The sequence below is a fragment of the Marmota marmota genome, unplaced genomic scaffold, assembly GCF_001458135.2.
Source record: "Marmota marmota marmota unplaced genomic scaffold, marMar, whole genome shotgun sequence".
Lineage (NCBI taxonomy): Eukaryota > Metazoa > Chordata > Mammalia > Rodentia > Sciuridae > Marmota > Marmota marmota.
Window position 1 is genome coordinate 85,257,419 of NW_026000026.1, and position 23,461 is coordinate 85,280,879.

Here is a 23,461-nt window from a genome sequence, read left to right on the forward strand (position 1 = left end):
GGTACCATACCCAATAAAGATATCCAGGAACTCCAGAGAAGCAGTGAAAGTGGATGGCTAGACAGGAAGAAAGAGATTCTTCTTTAAAAAAAAAAAAATATATATATATATATATATATATATATATATTTTTAGTTGATGATAGATTTTTACTTTTATTTATTTATATGTGGTACTGAGAATCGAACCCAGTGCCTCACACATACCAGGCAGGTGGCTACCACTGAGCCCCAGCCCCAGCCCTAAGAGATTCTTTAACCTAGATCTGAGGAAGCTAATGATAGGTGTGTCTGAAATCTTGAAAATCATGAGCAGCTTAGACAATGTGAGTATAGAATACATAGCATGTTCCAAATTGTTTGTGTGATGGAAAAGCTCCCTTTGAATTTGAGGACAGAGTTTCAAACAAAAATAAAGAGGTGCCACCACTGCCATAGCTCATGAACTAAAGTCATGGCCTTAAGTGGAGCCTTGAGAGAGTGCAAATCTACTCATTGCTAGGATGTGTCCAGTGTCCACAAGACCCTCTTATATATTTATGTATCTTTTTGGCAGAAAAATGAACCAGAGAAGTCATGAAACTCAAAGTTCCCTGTTCTTTTGGTCCTTTCCATCTAGCAGAAATTATAGCCCATCCTCTCATTCTTGCTTACTTTGGGAGTTTGTGGAGGGAAAGCCTCATCTGTCCTCTAGCTTACACATGTATTGTATTTCATTGAATCTTTCTACCACATTCTACTTGGATAGTTTTATTACATTCTCACTATTCCTGAGGGACACAGATTTTTAATGCAGGTCCTGCATTTTGAGGACCTGGCTTTGAATTTTATTTCTGCTTCTCTATTCCTGTATTCATCCTCAATTATCAAAATAAGAATTTGTTATCCTTTTTGTGTCATTTCTTATCTCTTATCTTTTGTGCAGTGTTCCATATAGGGCTATCACTTGGTACACTGCTCTGGTACCTTAACCCCACAATCCATGCTTCTGCTGGAGGTAATTAGATTTTCAGAAGCCTGAGCTCCAACAACAGGCCAGCAGAGTGGACAATGAACACCAGTAATTGTGTGGTCTGGATGGTCAGGGGGCTAATAAGGGTAAAGGTGAAGCAGGATTGGGGAGTGGGAGCTTTTACTTGTGATTATAAAAGACTACACAGTATGAATCCACTGTTCCTAAAGTAAATAGTAATTTCTACTTTGGCACTGTACATTTTCTTATCAATTTTCTCATGGAAATTTGTATTTTCTTGTTCATCCTCTCTTGGCTGTTTATCTCCTCTTATATTTCCGGCATTACGTTGATCACATATGCCACATAATTCTGCACTATATTCTCATATTTCAGATAAGCAACCTCCATTTGGCTGTGATCACTTCTACACAGTGATGATCTAAAATAGAGATGATTCCCATTTTGCTTATATCTGAAACTGCAAGTGAATATGTGAAATTATTTTGCCATCTAATCCTGCTGTGCCGCTAATCTAATCTTTGAAAAATTTCAAACCATTGGTGTAGATGTGTGTAGTGCTTGTTTAAATAATACTAGAGCCATATTATAATGTTTCCAGTCACAAATACAGTATATCTGACACATTGTAGACCATTAATTGGCTTATTGGCCTGAGTTCTCCAGGGAGTGTCACAAGTCTCCAGGGTGCTCTTGAATATGACTTATGCTTCAGCCAAATCACAACTGTGAATGCCAGAGCAACTGCAATGTATGCGCAGGTAGCAAAAAGTACTTTAGTATATTTTCTGGGAAGAGTATGGGTGCATGATCTTACATACATATGTATGTTTTTCAGTTATACTCATCTGAGTTCTGCCCAAAGTGATTCTCTGGTTTGAAAGGATTTGTTTCTTCAGCTAATTTTTATCAAGCATAAATTCAATATTTTTAGAAATGGGAATGTAGCTATAGACAGGCCAGATGAATGTCATGTTCTAATAGAGTTTATCTGCTAAGGAGGAAGGCAAAAAAGGAATAAGTAAATAAACAAGCAAGATCATATCTGACAGTAGTTAAAATTATAAAGGAACTAAAGCAAGTTGTTGTGGTAAAGAATGACTGGGGCAAGGTTATATGTCTGGTGATTTGTGAAGGCCCCTGTGAAGAAGTGATAGAAAGTGGAAATATGACCCAGGAGGAGGAACCAGTCATGGTGAGAGTTCCAAGCAGAGGGAGCAGCCTCCACAAAGGCTCTGAGGCAGGAACTACTTTGGTATTCTGAAACAGGAAGAAACACTGCAGATGAGTGTGAGAGATCAAAGGAGCAGGATTTGAGGTGCTTAAAACTTTTCTGTCATGGACCCTTTGGCAGTCTATCGAAGCCTCTGGAGCCCTTCTCAGAATCATATTTTTAATTGCATAAAATAAAATGCATAGGAACACAAAAGGAAATCAATTACATTAAAATAGATATCAAAATATTTAAAAGACAAAGTTTCAGTATAAAATATAAGTGCTTCATTATTAACATATTTTGTGGCCAATATAATACCCAACTTTGAAGTAGCAAGATTTCAAAATATCTGTAACAGTAATAATGTGATATAGAATATATGTGATTATTAGTGACAGTCACAGGAACTGCTAACTTCACTGAGATTTTCTGCATAACTCAATGGAATGCTAAATTTCTTTCTTTTTTTTCTTAGATCATTTTTTAATTTGTTCTTTTAAATATATATGATAGTAGATATATTTTGACATATTATATATACATGGAATATAACTTATTGTAATTAGGATCCCATTCCTCTGGTTGAACATGATGTAGAGTTATATTGGTCATGTATTCATATATGAACATAGGAAAGTTATGTCTGATTCATTTCACTGTCTTTCCTATTTCTATCCCCCTCTCCTTTCCCTTCATTTACCTTTTGTCTAATCCAATGAACTATTTTTGGGTGGGGGGGCACCAGGAATTGAACTCAGGGGCACTCAAACACTGAGCCACATCCCCAGCCCTATTTTGTATTTTATTTAGAGACAGGGTCTCACTAAGTTGCTTAATGCCTTGCTGAGTTGCTGAGGATGGCTTTGAACTCGCAATCTTCCTGCTTCAGCCTCCCAAGCCACTGGGATTACAGGTGTGCACCACCTCACCAGGCTAATACATACAGTGAACCTTTATTCTTCCCTTCCCCAACTCCCATGAATGCTAAATTTCAGTTCGAAGTGGGGATAATAAGAATGAGATTTTTTTTTTCTTATCTCATCCAAAATTACAAATTCTGTGTCTCCTACCATGGATCCCTTAGAGCTCTGTGGACTACAGGGTACAAATAAATACCTAAGACTGAATCATCCAGGGCTTTGTAGAAAATGTGGAACTATAAGCAAGAGAAATGGTGTATCTTGCTGCTTTATTGAAACTGGCCTTAGGGTAACAGGAATGGAAGAGTGAGAAAGTAAGGAGAATATTAGGTGGTTCAGATGAAAGATGAGGGGTTCTTGGAAAAGAGTGATGGGATTGGAGAGATGTGAACATATTCAAGATATGCTGGAAGAATGATAGGAATTGCTGATTGCTTGAATATTGGGGGCAGAGGGATGTGGAAAGGGAGAAGTAAGGATAGTACTAAGTTTGTTTATAAGAGCCACAAGGTGTTCCTGTAGCCACATGCAGGTATGGCCCCACCCAGGAGAGGAATAGGTTTGGTGGATGGTGGATCCAGTGTTCCATCGTGGACCTTGTAAAGTCTGAGCTGTGTATTGTGCACATGGAGAGATGTCAAGTAAGCAAGTAGGTCCACAAGCCTCGGGCTTGAAGAGGGTTGGTCTGAAGGATGATACATGTACTCTGTGTTTGAACTGATGTTTTGAGCTGAAAGGGAAACTCAAGAGCTCTGTGGCATCACTCTGACAATTAGAGAGGGTCCTTCACACTTCCCTCAAAGCTGTACCTTCCTCACTTCAAGGAAACTATCTCTTTTTTTTTTTTTAACTCCCCTACAGAGATGAAAGAACTTGATAAAGGCCACATAGCATTTGGGAGAACCAGCAATTGGAAACTGTGTCCCATCTCCTGCTTCCAAACCCATGTTTATTCCCTGCACAAAGCAACTTCACCAAATTTATCTAAGACTAAGATTTTAGGGGCTGGGGATGTGGCTCAAGCGGTAGCACGCTCGCCTGGCATGCATGCAGCCCGGGTTCGATCCTCAGCACCACATACAAACAAAGATGTTGTGTCCGCCGAAAAACTAAAAAATAAATATTAAAAAAATTGTCTCCCTCTCTCTCTCTCTCTCATTCTCTCTTTAAAAAAAAAAAAAAAAAAAAAAAAAAAGATTTTAGGTAGTACAAAAGAAACTGAAGGAAACCCTGAAAGAGATTAGGCTGAGGGTTTCAAATACTGGTTCTTCCACCATGGAACCTTGAACAAAGTATTGTTAACCTCCCTGGGCCTTAATATCCTGATCCAATGGGAATAATAACACTATCTGAGGTTTTTAAATTCAGTAAAACTAGCATATGATAAGCCCTGAACACATGATTTTTGGTGAAACCAGAGTTGCATAATTTTTAAAAAGGACATTTGGTATTTTCCTCAAATATTTCAGGGTAATTTTCTTCTAGGGGAAAAAAAATAGTAACTGAAACAGTCAAAGGTTCTTAGAAATTTACTAGATTTCTCAGGCAATTTCATGACCTATGGAAGGAAAGATAGTATGCCACAGTCCTTTTTATTCAAGAAAAAAAATAGAAATTAAAGGCCTTTCACCTAGTAGCAACAAAACAATGTATAGATTCTTCTCTTGGAAAACAAATATATATGTGGAATGCTTTCTCTAGTCTAGAAAGCTAAAAGCAATGAGCTTGATAACTTGGTGTTTACACACCAGCAATCTCTCCTTTCCGATCAATTTAATTCATCTAAGTAATACTATAAGATCATTTCTGGCCAGGGCCGCTAGCAACTCAGTTGTTTATTCATTCATTTTCATTAAGCATCTACTGTGTTCCAGCATTGTTCCTAGGTCAAGGCAAAGAAAGCTGAACAAGAATGAAGCCCCTGCTGTTGTGATGCTTTCTGATAACAGTAAGCAGACAAGTGAACAGACAAATGAATGGCATCCTCTCAGAGAATAGTGTGTGCACTGGAGAAAATACAGCTGGGTGGTGTTCAAAGTGTAAGGAGCACTTTCAGGGAGAAGGGGCTATTTGAGCTGAGACCTAAATGATGAGGAGCTAGCTGTACAAGAACATGGGCAAAGCCTGTTCTCCATATGGCAACAGCCACAGGTACCAGTCAAAAACGAAGGAAGCCAGGCTTGGTGGTACACATCTGTAATCCCAGCAGCTTAGGAAGCTAAGGCAGGAGGATTGTAGGTTCAAAGCCAGCCTCAGCAACTTAGCAAGGCATTTAGCAACTCAGTGAGACCCTGTCTCTAAATAAAATATAAAAAGGGCCGAGGATGTGGCTCAGTGGTTAAGCACCCCTGAGTTCAATCCTCAGTACCAAAAAAAAAAAAAAAGAAGGGAAAGCTAGTAGGAGGCATGATTAGAGTGGTGGGAAGGAATGAGGTCAGGCCAGTCCAGAGTCAGTCCAGAGTTTGGACTTCATTCTAACCATTGGGGAATTTTGATCAAAGAAGGAACAGCATGTGATTTCTATTTCTACAAGTTCACTCTGACTGTTGGTTTAGGATTGAACTGTAGGGAGACCAGGATGGGAGCAGGGAACCTGTTGCCTCCAGGTAAGAGATGATGGTGACCTAGACAGGAATGGTAGCAGTGGGAGAAAAGTACATGAACTGCAGATGTGTGTTGAAGGTCGTGCCAGCAGGACTTACTGAGGTGTGGGGTAAGACTGAAAAGAAACAGGAATGCCTGGGCATATGGGAGGGTGGAGTTGTCATTGTCACTGATATGGAGTAGATTTGGAAATTAAGGGTTGTGAGTTACATGCTACATCAAGAGCTCTGTGTTGGGCAGATTTATTTTGAGTAGTCTATTAGTCATCTAAATGAGGATGTTGAATGGGCTATTGGATATGCACATCTAAAGCTTTGGAGCAAGGCCAGTGCATGAGCAGATCCTCTGGTAGTTTTCATGTGAGGTGCATTGCTTCAAGCAGGGTTTGATGGATATCTAGAGCAAGCATCTCCTGAGATCCCCTGGAGTCAGAATCTCTTTCTGTGTGACTCCAGCTGTCCTGGAAGCTCACTGACAGACTGTGGAATTCAGGGATTTAAACACTGGGAGGAGTTTGGTTTTGTTCTGTGCTCTGTTTCAGTTAACTGAAAAAGCATTGTTTCAAATCATGTAAGAACCTATCACTTCCTCCTGATCATCACACTGCCCTCTTCATATCCCAGCACTGCAGACAAGCAATGCAAGTTAGTGCAGAATGTGTTGGGCTTCCAGAATAAGACCCAGCCCAAGAAAGGCAAGTGCTTGTTAATAACTCTGCCAGTGTCTGGTTAACAGGAGACACTCAGGCAGATAAACCCAAGTGAGTAAACACCGTGAGGCCATACCTTCTCTTTTTTTAATTCCAGCTCCATAAATTTGTTATGGTTTCCCTTTTATCAGTTTCTTTCATTCTCATGATGGTTTCTCATTAAGGAGATTCATGGAGAAGGATATAATCGATGAGAGCTATTAGCCACCAGAGTATAATCTGGTTCTAGTGCAAACTGACCTGCATGATGTCCTGTCCACCTTAGGGATTTAAACTGATTGACTCAGAGTCTGGAAGGCAGAATCTAATGTCCTGTAGCACCACACCACCACCACTACCACCCCACACAACCTGACCCTCCAGTAAGGGATTTAACATATTGACACTGTAATTAGATGGAAGCCACAATCAACCCACCCCGAAAGCAGTCTCTGGCTGGTGCCTGCTCACCTTGAATGCACATTTACAGCCAGTGAATGATGCTGTGTCATTGGTGGTAGAATGCTGCTTTAATTCCCTCAACTGGTTCAGGCCCTGCTAATTATATTGGGGCTTTGGTTTGGTTGGTTGGTTGTTGAACTTATTTCCAAGAATAGATCAACCTCCTTGTTCAGGAACAAGTTAGTGATTGGAATGAAACCTCTATAGAAAAATAGGCAGCTCACTGCCAGAGCTTTCAACAGCATGATCTTTGTCTGCTTCATGTTTTTGATGAACAAGAGAATAAGAGGCAGGAAGGATGGCCTGGGCTGCCCACAGAGCCCTGGCAGCCACATGGGTGGGCCTGCCTGGTGAATGATGCCATACAAATTTATATTCTTAATCAGTGATCTTGGCTTTTAAAATACAGCCAACTACCAAGTATAAGATGAGGACTGAGGTTAAACTAAAGGCTCTTTAAGAGTGGCATTTTAGTTGCAATGGCTATGCACAAGGGGCAGGATGAAATAATTGGTATCATCCTAAGAGAACCACAGTAAGTCAAAATTCTCCTAGGGATAAGAACAGTGAAGAACATGATCATCCCTTCTCCCTCCACCTACCCACCATCCCATTTTTTACTAAAAATGATAATGTACTATAGTGGTTAAGAACACAGTCTTTGGAGCTGAACTATCTAGACCAAAGCCAAGGCCAATCTTATACAAATTATTTAACTTCCCTGGGCCTTATTTTCCCTATTTATAAAATGATGCTAATAATAATACCCCTTTTAAAGATTATGGAGGAGGAGTAAATAAATTATTACATATAGCATGTAAGATAATTCTTGGCATATACTAAGGGCTGAGGAAACAGGCTGTTGTCATCCATTCAGCAGGTGCTATACTGGACACCACTGTTATACAGGTGGGGCCCAACAGGAAGGCACAAATGAGCTGACCTTCTACCTGTGCCTGCCCTTTACTGAGAACTCAGGAGATGGGGACTACTACAGAACAGCTATGATACTCATTGAATAATTAAGTATAACCAATAAGAGAGGCAGAAGACATATAATAACCAGAAATGTAATAGAAAAGTAATTGAAGAAATCAATTTTTTATTACTAATTAGGACAAAATGTGTGATAATGTACCTGAGATTAAGTACCCAGAAATTAGACCTCATTGTAGTTTGGTAAAGGAATTAACAAAGAACAGAACAGCAGCCTAAGAAAATTTTATAAAATTACTGATTTACATAGACGAAGGGTACACACACACACACACACACACACACATATTTACACAAATTATTCATGTTCATTTGAGAAAAATAAGAAGATATATACCAAAAAAGTTAAAGTATACTCATAACTTCACCACCACCAAAAATAGCCACTATTTTGCCAAGTATTCCCTGGTTGTTGTCTATGTAAATATATTACATCTATGTAAATATAAATTTCTGTGTCTGTGTAAATATATCATTAAATACACAGGATCAAAGTACACATTCTGTCCAGAAGAATTTATTTTCTACTCAGCAATATATCTTGTCAATAAATATTAAATGCGCATTATCACTTGAAATTACTATATGGTATTCTAGTTTAAGTAAATTTCATAATTTATTCAGATAATTTCATATTGTTAGAAATTTAAACTGTAATCAAATTTACTCTACTTTAATAAATATCCTATATCCAAGGTATTTAGGTACTTTGTCAGTAGTCCTTACCATGGCTCAGGACAATGTTTTTTCTTAACAAGAGATTATTTTTCCTTATTTTTTATTGGTGCATAGTGATGAGATTCATTGCTATATATCCATACATACACATGATATAACAATATAATTTGACCAATGTCATTCCCCAGTATTTTCCCTTTTCCTCCCTTCCTTTCTCCTCCTGGTCCCTTTCCTCTACTCTACTCATCTCCCTTTGATTTTCTTGAGATCCCTGTCTCACCCCACTTTTCTTTTTCTTTTTCCTCTCTAGTTTCCACATATGAGAGAAAACAAACAACACTTGACTATCTGAGTTTGGCTTTTTTCACGTAACATAACGTTTTCAAGTTCCATCCATTTTCCTGTAAAAGACATCATTTTATTCTTCTTTATGGCTAAATAAAACTCCATTTTGTGTGTGTGTGTGTGTGTGTGTGTGTGTGTATCACATTATCTTTATCCATCTATCCATTGATGGACACCTAGGCTGGTCCCATAGTTTGGCTATTGTGAATTATGTTGCTACAAACATGGGTATGCATGGATGACTATAGTATGATGACTTTAATTCTTTAGAATAAATGCTGAAGAGTGGTATGTCTAGATCATATAGTGGTTCTGTGCCTAGGCTTTTAAGGAACTTAAATTAGTACAACCACTATGATTTCCATAGTGGTTAATACTAATTTACAATCCTACTAACAGTGCAGAAATCAATTATTACCTCTGATTGTTCACAGGCCTGCATTTGTATGAGAAATAAGTAACATATAGGCTTCTGAAGAAAATACAGATTTCATATAGTAGTATCTAAGAACACCATACCTAAACTTGACTAGCAACAAACAACAAAAGGAGTAAGCTGCCCCCAATAGAAAACAATCAGAAAGTTGGAACAAGCTATTGTAATTTCTAGCTTGTCTTTTGCACATTTATTTTGGGGTCTGCTGAATATCGAACCCAGAACCTCATATATACTAAACATGCACTGTACCATTGAGCTACACCCTCAGCCTCTGCACATTTATTTTACATGGGAGTAAATAGTGATTCATAATTATCTCCTTCCATAACTGAATCATTGCATTGGGCCCTGTCAAGATAAGTAATACAGATAAGTATTGCATTGGTGTTAATAAAATGTGTCCCAAATTCCCAAGCAAAAGAAAGGAAGGGCCGGTTTGGTGCACATGCCTGTGATCCAAGTGACTCAGGAGGCTAAGGTAGGAGATGGCAAGTTCAAGGCCAGCCTTGGCAATTTAGTGAGACCCTGTCTCATAATTTAAAAAGGGGAAAGGGGAAAGTAGGGATGTGGCTCAGTAGTAAATCACCCCTAGTTTCAATCTCCAGTACCACCAAAAAAAAAAAAAAGGAGAAAGAAAAAGAACGGAAGCTGTAGCCCAGAAGGTTAGTGTGTCTGTGCACATATGTGGCATATTTATTAAGAACCTACTGTGTTCTATAAAATGGAGGCACAGTGGTGAGTAGCCTGAACTTCCTTCTGCCGCCAAGGAAAATTCAAACTCTGAGGGAACTGAATTGCTACAATTTGGGCACCTTCATTTTAAGAATTTTAATGTCTTGCAATTTCAGTTTTCAAATATTTCACTAATACCACATCTGAATAAGAATAGAGAGATCCTGATCCTCTCCTCAGTTCAGCCTCTGAATCACCTGGAGCAATCATTTAACCTTGCTGAGTCTCTGTAAAATTGGGATAATAATGCCCCTATTTCTGCTCTTCACTTCATGGCGCTATTCCTTGTATTTAGTCAAGAAAATGTTAATTAATAACAGCTCTCTGAATTTCTTTGAAGCTGCTGAAATCTCTGAGGCAGTGTGACAACACAGGGCAAGGTCAATATATTTGTACTTGGTAATTTTTGTATTTATATTAAATACTTACAATGCTGTATTTACATTCACAAACATGTCAACAGCTGCTTATCTGTGTCTTAATATTTATTCATGTCCAGTTTTGAGCTGAAATTGACTTCTTTGGCCCATCTTTGGTAGGTTATTCCTGGAAGTTGGTATGTTGGGGATCCAAACATCCGGGGAAGGATCCTGCCCAGCCAACTTGCTTCTGAGCATTTTACCTCCTCTCTCTTCTGCTCGTTTCATGAGGCTTCCATCAACCCTTCCTCAACTTGTTTGCCCTCTTTGCTGCTCTTCTGTTTCCTCTTTATGTCCTTGAGAATCATGATCCCTTCCCTTTCCAGTTGGTCCACTTGCCCTTGTCATGCCCATCATTGTCCTTTCCCTCCCACCAATGGTTTTGCAGGAGTTGCTGCCCTGCCTACTTGGTGTGTCTCCTCTAGCAGCCTGTCATGCTCCCATTGGGCACCAACAATGTGTCAGCAGACAAAGCTGGGACCTGTTTGTTAGTGGAGACAAGATGGAAGACAGAGTCCACCAATGGGTCCCACCCCACCCCATCATCTGTTTGATCTCATATCTTCTCAGGACTTTTGGGGCTCTGCCATTACTACATGGACAGTACAATAGTGATACCAGTTATCTGGGGTTGTATGTTAACACAAATCTAAGGAAAAGTCACAAGGCTATTATTAGTTTGTACTGACAATAATATGTAAGCTTTGGATGACATTGTAATCCATTGTAGAAATTGATCAAGGGAAGCATTTCAGCAGTTACCAAGTGGGAAGACAACAACTCTGTTTCCCTTCCTACAGAAATTCTCATCTCTGGTCTTTCAACAGTCATGCAGTTTTCCTCATCCTCTTTGGGGTTGGTTCATTCAAGATGGTAGCACTATCAGGATGTCAGAGGGGTTCCTAATTGAGGAGGCTCAGGGTCCTAGAAGTCAAGAAAGGGGCATTACTGAGTTCATGGAGTCAGGTGAGTCTCATTCTGTGTGAGGGCCCCCAAGACCACCCTTAGGCTCAAGATTCTCTAGAACTCATAAGATTTAGAAGAGCTGTTATACTCATGGTTATTATTTATTACAACAAAAGGACACAGATTAAAAGCAGCAAAGGAAGAAGAAAGTGCCTGGAGCAAAGTCTGAGAGAAACCAGCACAAATTTCCATTTGTCATTTCCTAGTGGAATCACATGGAAATACTTAATTTTTCTAGCAACAATTTGTGATAGTACAGGTAAAGAAGCTCACCTGAGCCCTGGTATCCAGGCTTTTTATTGGGTTAGTCCCATAGCACACAATACCCATACGGACCACAGGTGCTGAGATTCCTGACCCCTAAGACAAAAACAGCCATTCAACTTAAATCACATTATTAGTAGAACTTTCTGATCAAACTGGTATTGTGTGGCTCAAGGCCTTAAGCTCTCATTGGGCAGAAATTACAAAGACTCAATGTTCTTTTCTTAGGAGCCATTCCAGAACCAAGCCTTTCTTGGGGATTTGCAGAGTTTGAACAACCCAGGCCTGCTGAGTTAACCTTTCTCTGCACATAGTCCCAGAGTCAAGGCTTTGGCCCTATGACCAAATTTCTTAACCCTCATCTGAGGCTGCCAGCCTCCCTCACCTTCTGTATTAGTCAGCTTTATATTACTACAATGAAATACCTGAGGCAATTAACTTACAAAGAAAAACAATTTATTTTGGATAATGGTTCTAGAGGTTCAAGTCCAAGATCCTGTCCATCAGTTTGGTTTTCCGATGAGGGTGGCATGTCATGGCAGGAGCATGCATCAGAATGAATGGTCACATTGTTTTTTGTTTTGTTTTGTTTTGTTTTGTTTTTTGGTACCAGGCACTGAACTCAGGGGTACTTGGCCACTTAGCCACATCCCCAGCCCTATTTCGTATTTTATTTAGAGAAAGGGTCTCACTGAGTTGCTTAGCACCTCACTCACTGTTGCTGAGGCTGGCTTTGATCTCACATTCCTCCTGCCTCCACCTCCTGAGCCATTGGGATTACAGGCATGTGCCACTGTGCCTACCTAAGTGGTCACATCTTGAGCCAGGAAGCAGACAAAAATCAGACTGGAGTCCCACAGTCCCCTTCGAGGGCGTATCCTCAATGACCTAACCACCTCCCACTAGGCCTCACCTCCTGAAGGTTCAAGCACCTCTCCAACCCTCCACCCGGGGACCAAACCTTTATATCTGATCCTTTGGGGACACTCATCCAAACCACAGCACCTTCAGAGAGTACACCTTCTCCACCTTGCCTTCCACAGGTGATCACTATGATTCAGAATAGTAGCCTTTGAATTTCTTTCACAAAAAGCAAGTCAGCTACAACAAGAACATTGTAAACTATCATTGTTATTATTACCATAATAATTATTATTCAAGGGGAAGAGGCATGACAATGAGCTCTTAATGTTTCCTTCTTATCTCAGAACAGGTCAGAAGTGCCTTTTCCCAGATTCTGAGGGCAAAAACAATTCAGAACAGTGTGTCCCCACTCTACACTGGCATTAACCTTCTCCCTTGCTTTTCTCTGTCTCCCTTTTTCTGGCAGTGGCTCAGAAACCCTGGCCCCCAGCATGAGAAGCGGACTCTGTTTGGAGACATGGTGTGCTTCTTGTTTATTACTCCACTAGCCACCATCTCAGGCTGGCTGTGCCTGCGGGGCGCCGTGGACCACCTGCACTTTAGTAGTCGGCTGGAGGCCGTCGGACTGATTGCACTCACTGTCGCACTCTTCACTATTTACCTCTTTTGGACACTAGTAAGTATGGCCCATGACTGGGGGTTCAGGCCAGCTGGAGCTGCCAGCCTCCCAGCTGTAGCATATCTCACCTGCCCAGTAGAGCACAGACCTTCAAATGCTGAACAAAGTGTGTGATTTGATGTATTTCTGCATGTGAGTGTATATGCATGTATGTGTGGGTTTGCACCACAAGGAAGAACAGAACAAATAAAGAAAAAGCCCAACTTCTGAGCATCCATCAATCAAAGACACGCACCTAGGACATTTCTCTCCTCCAGTAGTCTCGGACTCCTCCTGTTATGAAAAATGGCACTTTCCTTCTCTTGTTTATGTTTCTCACTTTTGCTGGGATTGTAGTATATTGTGAATGATGCACTTGGCCGCTGTTGCTGCCCCCGCCTGCACAGATCATGAATCCTCCCTGCTGGTTATTTTCTTCTTCTGTCCCAACACAGCCTAAAGTCTTTGTTGGACGTGGAGCTGCACTTTGCCTGATGATTATTCCCTGTGTTGGGATATTTACTCTGCTGCCCATAAAAGCACTAATTTATCTAGCTGAGAAGCTGCCACCAAAGAAAAGCCATTTCCCAATAAGTGTTCCTGCTGTATATGAGGAAGAATTTTTAAACATCTTTTTTTTTTCATTCTTTTAACTTTATGCAGTAAGTTGATGGCTCAGGCACAGTTGGCAGCACCCACAAAGTACAACATTTGCTCTCTCTTAATGCTTCCCTGTGGGAGCTGCGGGAAGGACGTCACTTTCCTCTTGAATGTTTTCAGAAACCTGGTGCCCTGCTTCCTGGCATTACTCTCCTGTGCCTGCTCATTTCTAATCTGAGCACGTTCCTTTGTTATTCAATCAGTGTTTCCTGTCTAAAGTGTACCTTGCCATATCCCATAGCACGGTGTCAGCATGTGGAAGCTGCTTCTCAGGCTCATACTTCCTCCCTCCCTGTGTCTCCATCAGCTGCTACTCCAAGGACCCTGCTCATTTCCCTCTTAGTCATCATGTGGTACTGCCAGCCTTGTCTGGCCCCTCCCAGGAGAGTGTTCAGACAGCAAGAGGACACATTTTAGTCTCAGGAAGAGGGACATGACTTGAGCCTTGGTAAGCTGGGAGTTTTCTAATGCAAAGAACTTACCTGAGTCTTCCAGTTAACTTAGATATCCTGTTTCCAGGTTAATGAAATCCCAAATGACACTGTTATTCCCTCCCTTAAAAGTCCATGCTCCGAAGTGTCCTACTTCATTGTGAATCAAGCAATGAAGCTGATCCAGAAGCTTCTATTGTGATGAAAGAATGGTTAGAAATAAGAAATTAAATAGTCTAAATACATCTATCTTTCCATTGACTACACCATCTTGGGAAAGTCATTTTACCTCTCTGAATTTAAGGGGCCCCTTCTATAAAGTGGGGGTGGCAGTAATGACCATATGGCCAACTTCCCCTCATGTTGTAAGATTGAAATGGAAGAATACATAGGAAAATACTTTGGGAAATAATAATTATGTATAAGTTTTTGCCATATTTAGACTTTTTCTGCTCTGTAATTTTTCTTAGAAGATTTCCTGTGATGAAGGATGGATGAAGGTGAGACCTACATGCTGGGCTTTCAAAACCAATTTAAGGTCTTTTTGAAAACTTGCTTTATAAAGCCACACACTTTCCTAACAAGAAGGAAAAGTGGGAAGGCAGGGAACAATGGATGTGAACCTATTTCATCTCCTATCTCAGGTGAAAGGAAGGTTTGGGTGGAAAAGGTACTTAGACTAGGCTGCCTTAGAAGAACATACTTCATTTCAGAAATGTGTCTGAGAGATGGTGCTGCATAGTAAAAAAGGCATGCATTTAGAATCCAGAGGCTCCGTGTTTAAATCTAAGATTTAGCATCCTAATATCTTAGTAACTCAAATAGGATATTTAACCTCTCATCCTTCCTCTTATACAAAAAAAAAAAAGAAATAATTGATAACCCCTGGATCAGTGGTTATCATGAAGATTAAGTGGGGTAACACCTGAGAACATATATCCGAGCACCTAGCATAGTGCTGGCTCAGGGTTGTCACCCTGTGACTTCCCTCCCCCCCCCCCCCCCCCCCCACTCCTACCTTTCCCCAGCCCTCTATAAAATGCAAAGTAGCAGGAGGGAAAGAAAGGCATTTCTCCCCTTTGACTGGTGTGAAAATCGTGCTGTGGAGTCAGCTCAGCAATAGGTTACTGAAGAATAATTCCTTCCCAGATAAATGCTGTACTGAGCAGCCCTGGCAAGAGCCGTAATTCAGAAGCTGACAGCACTTGGAAACTGCCCTCCGGCAGAAACCCATTGTAAACAAGCTGTCAAGCTTAAGGAGAATATGCTCTGAAAATGTCTTAGATAAACAAACACAGTGTCAGTCCAAGCCAGGCTCCTCAGAGGAGCAATTCCTTGAAGGGCCTTGCCACCCTGTGCTGTGAAGAGGGACAAGTGGTCATGCCACATGCCTCCAAGTGCCTTTGGACTTTGTCATGTGGCCATCAGGACCCATCTTGATGCAAACTTGGTGTTCCAGAAGCATACCTGGAACCCAGGAGGCCTGGCCCTCACCCATTTCTACCCTGTGAGCTCAGGGTAGAGTGTCCCAGAAACATCACTGTTCCTGTAACAAATGACCTGAAGTCCATGAACAGACACAGAAAGAGCTTACTGGGAACCGAGTCCATGCTAGCATGATAACACTGATGGACATGGTGTTGGCCCCAGTATAGGGCTGCAAGTCAATGCACCATGGGGCCCAAAGTGTTTCTGTCACACCACTGACGCCAACAGTACCCAGCATGGACCAAAATGAATGGATGGCCTGGTTCCTCAAAGGCAGACTGCTGGTCCCTTAACTCCTTTAAGTTCCTATTGTGAAGGGGGAAACATCCAGTAGAACACTGTCCCAACAAGCCTCACTGTGGTTTCGACACATCTCCTACAGGTAGCCAGAGAAGGTTTGGTAGTATTTCTCCATGGTAAATTTACTACCAGTCTTCTTCTCTTCCACAATATAGTCGGAGAGAAGCAAGCTGGGCCCATGGCAGGGAAGGCAAATAACTAAAACCCCAGCCCCATCCATATACTTAAGTTATATCATAACTTTCGAGAGAAAGGGCAGAATCGAAAAATGTAATTAGATTTCCCAAAGTCGGCTGTGACTTCACAGTAAACCTTCACCACAGCCTTAGTCACCTCTCTAATGGGGAAAGATGGATATTAACATTTCCTACCCCTTCTGCCATTCATAGTAGTTGCAACTCGTTGTAAACAGACTCTCCCATGATAGGAAGTTGGTAACTATCCTTTAGATACAAACATGAATAAACTTGAGGAAATCCATCCTATAAGACGTAACATTTTTAAAATGATGGCCCTATACCCTTTCTTTCTCTTCTCTCCTAAAAAAAAAAAAAAAAAAATTCTCAGAAAATTCAAAACTATCTTTTAAAACTCCTAACATTTTGTTTGTAGTGTCTTTTTTAAAACATTTTTTAGATGTTGATGGACCTTTATGTTATTCGTTTATTTATATGCAGTGCTGAGAATCAAACCCAAGGCCTCACACATGCTAAGCAAGCACTCTACCACTGAGCTACAACCTCAGCCCTGTAGTGTCTTTTTAAATTTTATGTTGTTTATTTTTTCTTTACTGCTTCTTTATTTCTCTACATTAAGCCTCCTTTTTGCCTATGATATTGCATTGTAGGGAGGGAGTGGGGGAGCATCTAGAGACAGGGACAGCCATCAACCCAGGGCAATGCAGACCTGTGGTCTCCTCTGCCTTGTGCTCAACTTCCTTTATTTTCCCTGATAAGGAATAGTCTTCATATGATGCTTTCTTCAGTGACTGAATTTGCCTGCAGACTGTGGTAGTTAATAGCAATTAAATAGCTTATTAAGATCTCATTTGGTTGTTGATACAAGTGGCTTTCTTTCTTTTTCTTTTTAAATATTTTAGTTGTAGATGGACACATCCCTTTATTCTATTTATTTATTATTTTTATGTAGTGCTGAGAATGGAACCTAGTGCTTCATGTGTGCTGGCAAGTGCTCTAAAACTGAGTGACAGCCCCAGCCACTTTCTTTCTTTCTTTCCTCCTTTATTTCTTCTTCTTCTTCTTCTTCTTCTTCTTTTTTTTTTTAATCTTGGCCAAGGAACAGGGAAACCTGCTAAGTCCTTGAATCTCAATAATACTTGAAGCAGCGCTTCTTAGACTTGAATGTACATGCCAATCACCATGGGATCTTGTTAAAATGCGCTCTCTTATTCCTTTGGTCTGGGTGGGGCCCAAAATTCTGATAATCTAATAAGCTCCCAGGAGATGCAACCTATTGCTGGCCCATGACCACAACTCAAAGTAAGGCCTAAGAGGAAACAGCTCAATCTCTCTCTTTTCAGTTTCTCTGTGTCTAAAGAAGAGTCACAAAATTGTCATCGTCTTTTTCAGGTCCAGAACACCACCACATGTGCAAGGCTGTCTAAGTGTGTTACATGCTTTATCTCAGATGTCGTTATTCACATTTTACAAAAAAAAAAAAAAAAAAAAACACTAAAGCTTGTTGATGACAAATAACTCCACGAAGTCAGGCAGCCACTAGATGGAGAATGAGGATTCCAGCTCTGTGTATCAGGCCTCAGAATCTGAGGCCTGCTTCCTGCATGTACCCACAGCTTCTCAGATTACTAATGCCCAGTATGCAGAGAATCTTAGCAGGGTAAAGAAGGGCCTCTTGATTTGAAACCCAGCTTTTCTTTAATATTTCCAGATTTCAGACTTCATTAGCACTTGTCTTCATTCCATCTCCTTCCTGCACTTGGCCCTGAAAGCAGGGTTTCCGAGCTTCCCCTCTTACACTCATGAATAGCAGCAGGACAGAGTAGAGAGACTCAAGCCTAACAAAAAAAGAAAAAACTGATTTACTTTAGTATGTTCAGGGCTTTTGGAAAAAGACATCTGTGTGAGTTTAAGAGCATACATGTTCATACTCAATCTCTCTGGCTCTCGGCTTATGTCTTCTGCTTCCTTGCCTCAGGTTTGAGCGAGTAGCCTTGAATTTCATAGTTCAGCCATGAAGGCCAAGCCCCTCTGATGGAAGTCTACTCTCTGTTCTACTTCTACAAATGCTGAGCTTAAACCATCAGTTCAGCCCACTTTCTGACTCCCATGGACCCATACTGAGAGTCTACACAACCCACCTACCCTAAGACAATTACATAGTCCAGGCCTGAGTGACTGGTCACCCTGAATCTATGGACACCTTCCTTGCTAGCACCTACTAGGCATCTGGATGCACTCAAACTGGAATCTACTCCCATTTTTAAAATACTTCTTCAAAAGTATAGACTTTGAATTTCCTGGGCAGGCCATCAGTTTATGCCAGCCTTCTCCAAAACAAACAGGTCAAAGTTTGTCATTCCAGCTTTTTTACATAAAAAGCAAGTGCTTTGTGGTATAGTTACGTCACAATTGACCTTAGGACTCACTGCTTACACTATCAGGTATAATGTAAGAAAGGCTTTAGTTTGAAGCTGTGTTGCAATCAGAAATATTAGGATCTTTATTCATTTATTCATTCATTTTCAGCAAACTCTCTTGAGCAATATAAATGTCGGATACTGTGATAGGTGCTGGGCATGCAACACAGAGCCTTCTATCAAGTTGCTCCTGCTGCACAGGGAGAGAAAAACAAGCACAGCACATAGAGTGCTCCATGCCATGTTCAGGGCCACCAAGTACAGTTGTTACAGTTTGTCCACAGCCCAGTACAGAGGATGTCCTTTGTATCACAGTGCAAATGGGATCCTTTATAGTGCATGTCTAACCTGCAGGAAACTATATTAATCCCTAGTATTACCCATTTAACAGAGGAAGCTGGTGGAGCAGATAGGTACACTGACCATGTCACACAGCTGGACAAGGGCTGGTGGTGTACCTAGTCTGTCCTGCTGCCTCCAGCAAACCTTTTTCACAACTAAGGTCTGGGGGGCCCCGAAATAAATCCAAACTCAGAAAGAGCTTTATTTTCCTGTTCATATCCTGATTAGCTATGTGGAGAGAAAAGGGAAGCCATCATGTAAGCCCTGTCATGTTCATACATGGAGCACTTTGGTTGATGGCCAGTAATATCCCAGCACTCAACTACTTGCTGGACCTGTTGTGCCCAGAGTTCTTGCCCCACTGCAAGGCTGCAAGCCTCTGAAGCGGCTTTATGTAGCAATATTATTTCTTGGATTGATTATCAACTTCTGCCTACCTGTATACCTTCTCTTATTTTTCCTCTCCCATATCCAGGTGTCATTTAGGTACCACTGTCGATTGTACAACGAATGGCGTCGGACCAATCAGAGGGTGATTCTCCTCATCCCAAAGTCTGTCAACGTACCTTCTAACCAGCAGTCCTTGCTGGGCCTCCACTCGGTCAAGAGGAACTCAAAGGAGACAATTGTTTGATGTTTGTGTTGGTTGGTTGATTCGTGTTTTGGGTTTGGAAGTTTCTGCACTGGGGCCATGCACTGAGCCACCTCCAAGCCCTTCCTTAACCTTGTGGGTCTAAGAACATCCAGAGCTGTGTTAGCACATCGCCCGAGCAATGAACTCTGCCAGAAGAAGGCAAATGCTGTTTTTCTTCAAATCGTGGATGCTGCAATCATATGATATTTGCTAAGCTGCCAAACATGTTTATTTAGCAGATACTCTATGGAATTTTCTGAACACCTCTTTAACATGTGAGGAAGGTTGTCCTGCTAAGGATGCAATTCAATTCTTCCTTTTTTATTACTATTTCAAAATATATATAAAAATATATATTAAACTTAGATGATAATCAAAATCGAAAAGCCAATGTAAAAACTGGTTTCTTGGTTTGGATGGGTTTCATTTGGGTTAGTTTGTTTCCCGGTTTCTACTGTGGACTCTTTGGGGGTAATTTGATAGCTTGAGTGGTATTTTTCATCTCTTTCATGTCTCTTACTCAAAGAGACACCATAATGACTACAGAACAGGTCATATGTTTAAAGGATGTTTTGTACTAAACCTCATTTAATGATTCAGTTTTTAAAGGGAAAAAAGGCGTGGCAACTCTCCACACAGTGAGCTGTTTATTTAAATATCATTAAGAAGAAAAAAAAAATTATGGTGAGAAGCACCTCCTTTCAACCTGTTTGGTACTGACAGCTCATAGAAGCTATTTTCTAATAATAAATATCCAGTGTGTGAAAGACAAACCCTACTGATTGCAATACTCTTTTTTTAAATCGTAAAACCTGTTAAGTTTCCCCAAAGTAGGTTTAAAAAAGAAAAAAAAAAGGAAAAGCAAAAAGATTGGTGTTATCCCTCCCCTTTCATTGAGTGCATGTCTTAATTCTGCATTCCTAATGAATTGGTGGATCATTAGACATTTCTAGGAACCCTAGACCTGTTTTGCATATCAATTAGCATTCTCATTGCTGTATTGAATTTGTAGCTTGACAGGTAGATGTGACAAAAAAGCCTGTCCTAGCAGCGGTGCACTGAGTCTAAGACCCCTTTGTCTGATTTTTTTTAAACCCCACACAGTGCCTTTCCTAACCATGAGCCAATTCTGTCACAGGCCGAAATAGACTTTTTCTAAGGGCTTCACCCTTTCATCCATCTCAGCTCAGAGGGTCTGACGCTTAGCCTGCTTTGTGTGTGCTGAAGCCAGGCAGCGGACGTGTCTTCCGAGGAGGACACTGGCTGCAGAGGCTCTTGCAGGGCTGTCCGCCACCCACGCGCGCCGCGAAGAGAGGGCGGGACCAGCTTCCGGGCACGCTTAAAATATGGATTTCTAGAACATGACCCACATTCTGAGCATCAATGCAGCGTCCGCCTTATGCTCCCAAGTGGGAGAGCGAAAAGTGCAAAGGAACATGCAGCAGCGAGGATAATGATTTTTGCCTGCAGATTGATGGAGCTGATGCAGGTGTCCCCTTTGTCGGACGGAGCCCTCCGTTCACAGGCTGCTCCCCGGGCTGCCCCGGGAAAACAGCTGTACTGCTCACCCCCGCAAACCTCAGATGTGCTTTATGGCTTGTGACAATAGATTTCCTCCCCACTACGCTTCACTTCGACACTTCAATTCCAGTAAAATACATCTCGGCCCTTCTGTTTACGCGGCCCTGCTCACCCCTCTGGGCTGTCATTAGCTGCGGCACCATCAACCGTTTCTTAATTGACCTTTTTAAAATGCTGGACACCACTGGCTGCACGCAGCTGTCACACATTAAATTTCCAGAGCAAAAAGTGCAACTTGGTAGCCTGTAATTGTGGCACCGTAATACATAAATGACGGTCACCCAGCCTCGTTCTGTGCTCTACTAGTGGCAACCTCTCAACCAAATGGCAACCTTCCCTAGAGTACCATACCCTGCCTCTTCCCTGCTTCTTCCAAGAACTAAGGAATCCATGGATCAGAATCCATATCTGTTGAGGCTGGCTGCAGAGAACCACTATCACAGGTAGGCAGCCAATTTTCTGGGGTTCCTGTGCTGAAAAGGGTAGCACATTAATCCTATACTTGGCCATGCCTCTTTTCCCTACAGATGCATCCCCATCCTGGGAAGTAAAGCAGAGTCCAAGGGGGAAGGGGTAGGTTGCTTGTGGGGTGGTGGGCAGGACACCCCTGGCAGCCAGGAATAGCATCAGCACATTTTTTCTCAGGTCACCATCCTGGACCTCCTAGTGAGAGGCTCTGATCTCCATCAATACCAGGGCCCATCTGGAATTCTGAAGACTACTGGGTGGCATTCAATCTCTTCTTGGTCTTTTAACCCTGAGGTTGTTCAAGGTGGGAGAGTTTAGGGAATTGCAGCATAGGCACAAAGGTACCTAGCCAACACAGCGTGGGAGGGGGCTGCCTTCATGCCCTGCTGCATAGAAGGGCTGCATGTGCCAGGAAAAGGGGGTGCCTTTTGCTAATTATCACAAAGTTGCTAGTAGAATGTCAACATCCTTGCTAACTTGTACTCTTCCTTTGCTTCTTTATTTTTGAAAGATCAAGAATGAAGCAGAGGGCTGGGGATGTGGCTCAAGCGGTAGCGCGCTCGCCTAGCATGCGTGTGGCCCAGGTTCGATCCTCAGCACCACATACAAACAAAGATGTTATGTCCGCCGAAAACTAAAAAATAAATATTTAAAAATTCTCTCTCAAAAAATAAAAAAAAAAGAATGAAGCAGAAAGACAGGTTTGGTGATGTGCACCTGCAATCCTAGCTACTAGGAAGGCTGAGACAGGAGGATTGAGTTTGAGGCCAGCCTGGGCAACTTAGTGAGATGCTGTCTCAAAATAAATAGAAAGAACTGGGGATGCAGCTCAGTGGCAGGGCACCTGCCTAGCATGTGTGAGGCCCTGGGTTCAATCCCTGGCAATGTTTAAAAAAAAAAAAATGAAGCAGAGGAAGGGACAAGGAGTGGGGGCAGGTAAGTACCCTGGTGTCTCACTGCATCTCTTCCATACTCCTTGCTGTGGTACCATCCTACTCATTTTTCTTGAGACTGTCATGTGAAGACAAATGTGCATCACAGTAAAGCCAGAGAGGGCAATTGACAACTAAAACATGCCTGGTATGCTCATGCCCCCCCCCCCAAGTTTGTGCCTGTTTCTGTGCTTGTCTCAGGGGAGGAGCATCCACAGAAGTTCTACAGTTCCTCAGAGAACTGTGAGAGCAGACACTGAGATGAGCTGAAAATTCAATTGAGAATAAATAAATGGCACCATTTGGAAGTTACTCTGATTTGTCTTTTGTTGTCTTGGTCCCTCCTGCCCCAAGTGCTGGGGCTTTGCCACAGATTGTCTTTCATCTGGACTGTAGCCACAGTCTTTTCATTTTCAGTGAAAGTACTCATCTGGGGCCTGGAGGAAATGGAAGTGAAACCACAGCTCAGGCAACACCATACTTGGGCAAGCAGCTGGCTACAGGTTCCTTGTCCTCCAAGGGTTTTCTTTGTTCCCCACCGAGCAATGTCATTGGCCATCTCTGGGTCTGCACCTGCGCCTTGTGTCTTTCCCTCATACTTGAATGCCCTTGGCTTTCCCTAACACTCTACACACCTTACAGAGTTGCCCATACTAGGGAATGTCCAAGGCCAAAAGAACCCAAGGAGGAAAGACAGCTAGGAATTGAAATCAGGAAATGCTTCCTTTCCACTTCAATCCAGAGCGTTCCTGGAAACTGCCTAAAGATCACCCACACAGCTTGTA

General features: G+C 41.7%; 1 protein-coding gene across 3 annotated transcripts in view; it reads left to right on the plus strand.

The window, feature by feature from the left end:
• The window catches only part of Marchf3 (membrane associated ring-CH-type finger 3), a 149,187-nt gene extending 126,199 nt beyond the window's left edge, over window positions 1-22,988 (plus strand). For 2 of the 3 annotated variants that reach the window (XM_048811823.1, XM_015486599.2), the window contains 2 exons: window positions 13,032-13,241; window positions 19,537-22,988. In XM_048811823.1, the coding sequence (XP_048667780.1) occupies window positions 13,032-13,241; window positions 19,537-19,695 (369 nt within the window). In that variant the 3' untranslated portion in view covers window positions 19,696-22,988. The remainder of the gene's footprint in view (window positions 1-13,031; window positions 13,242-19,536) is intronic. The other variant, XM_048811824.1, reaches the window with a different exon arrangement.
• The last annotated feature ends 473 nt before the right edge of the window (window positions 22,989-23,461 follow it).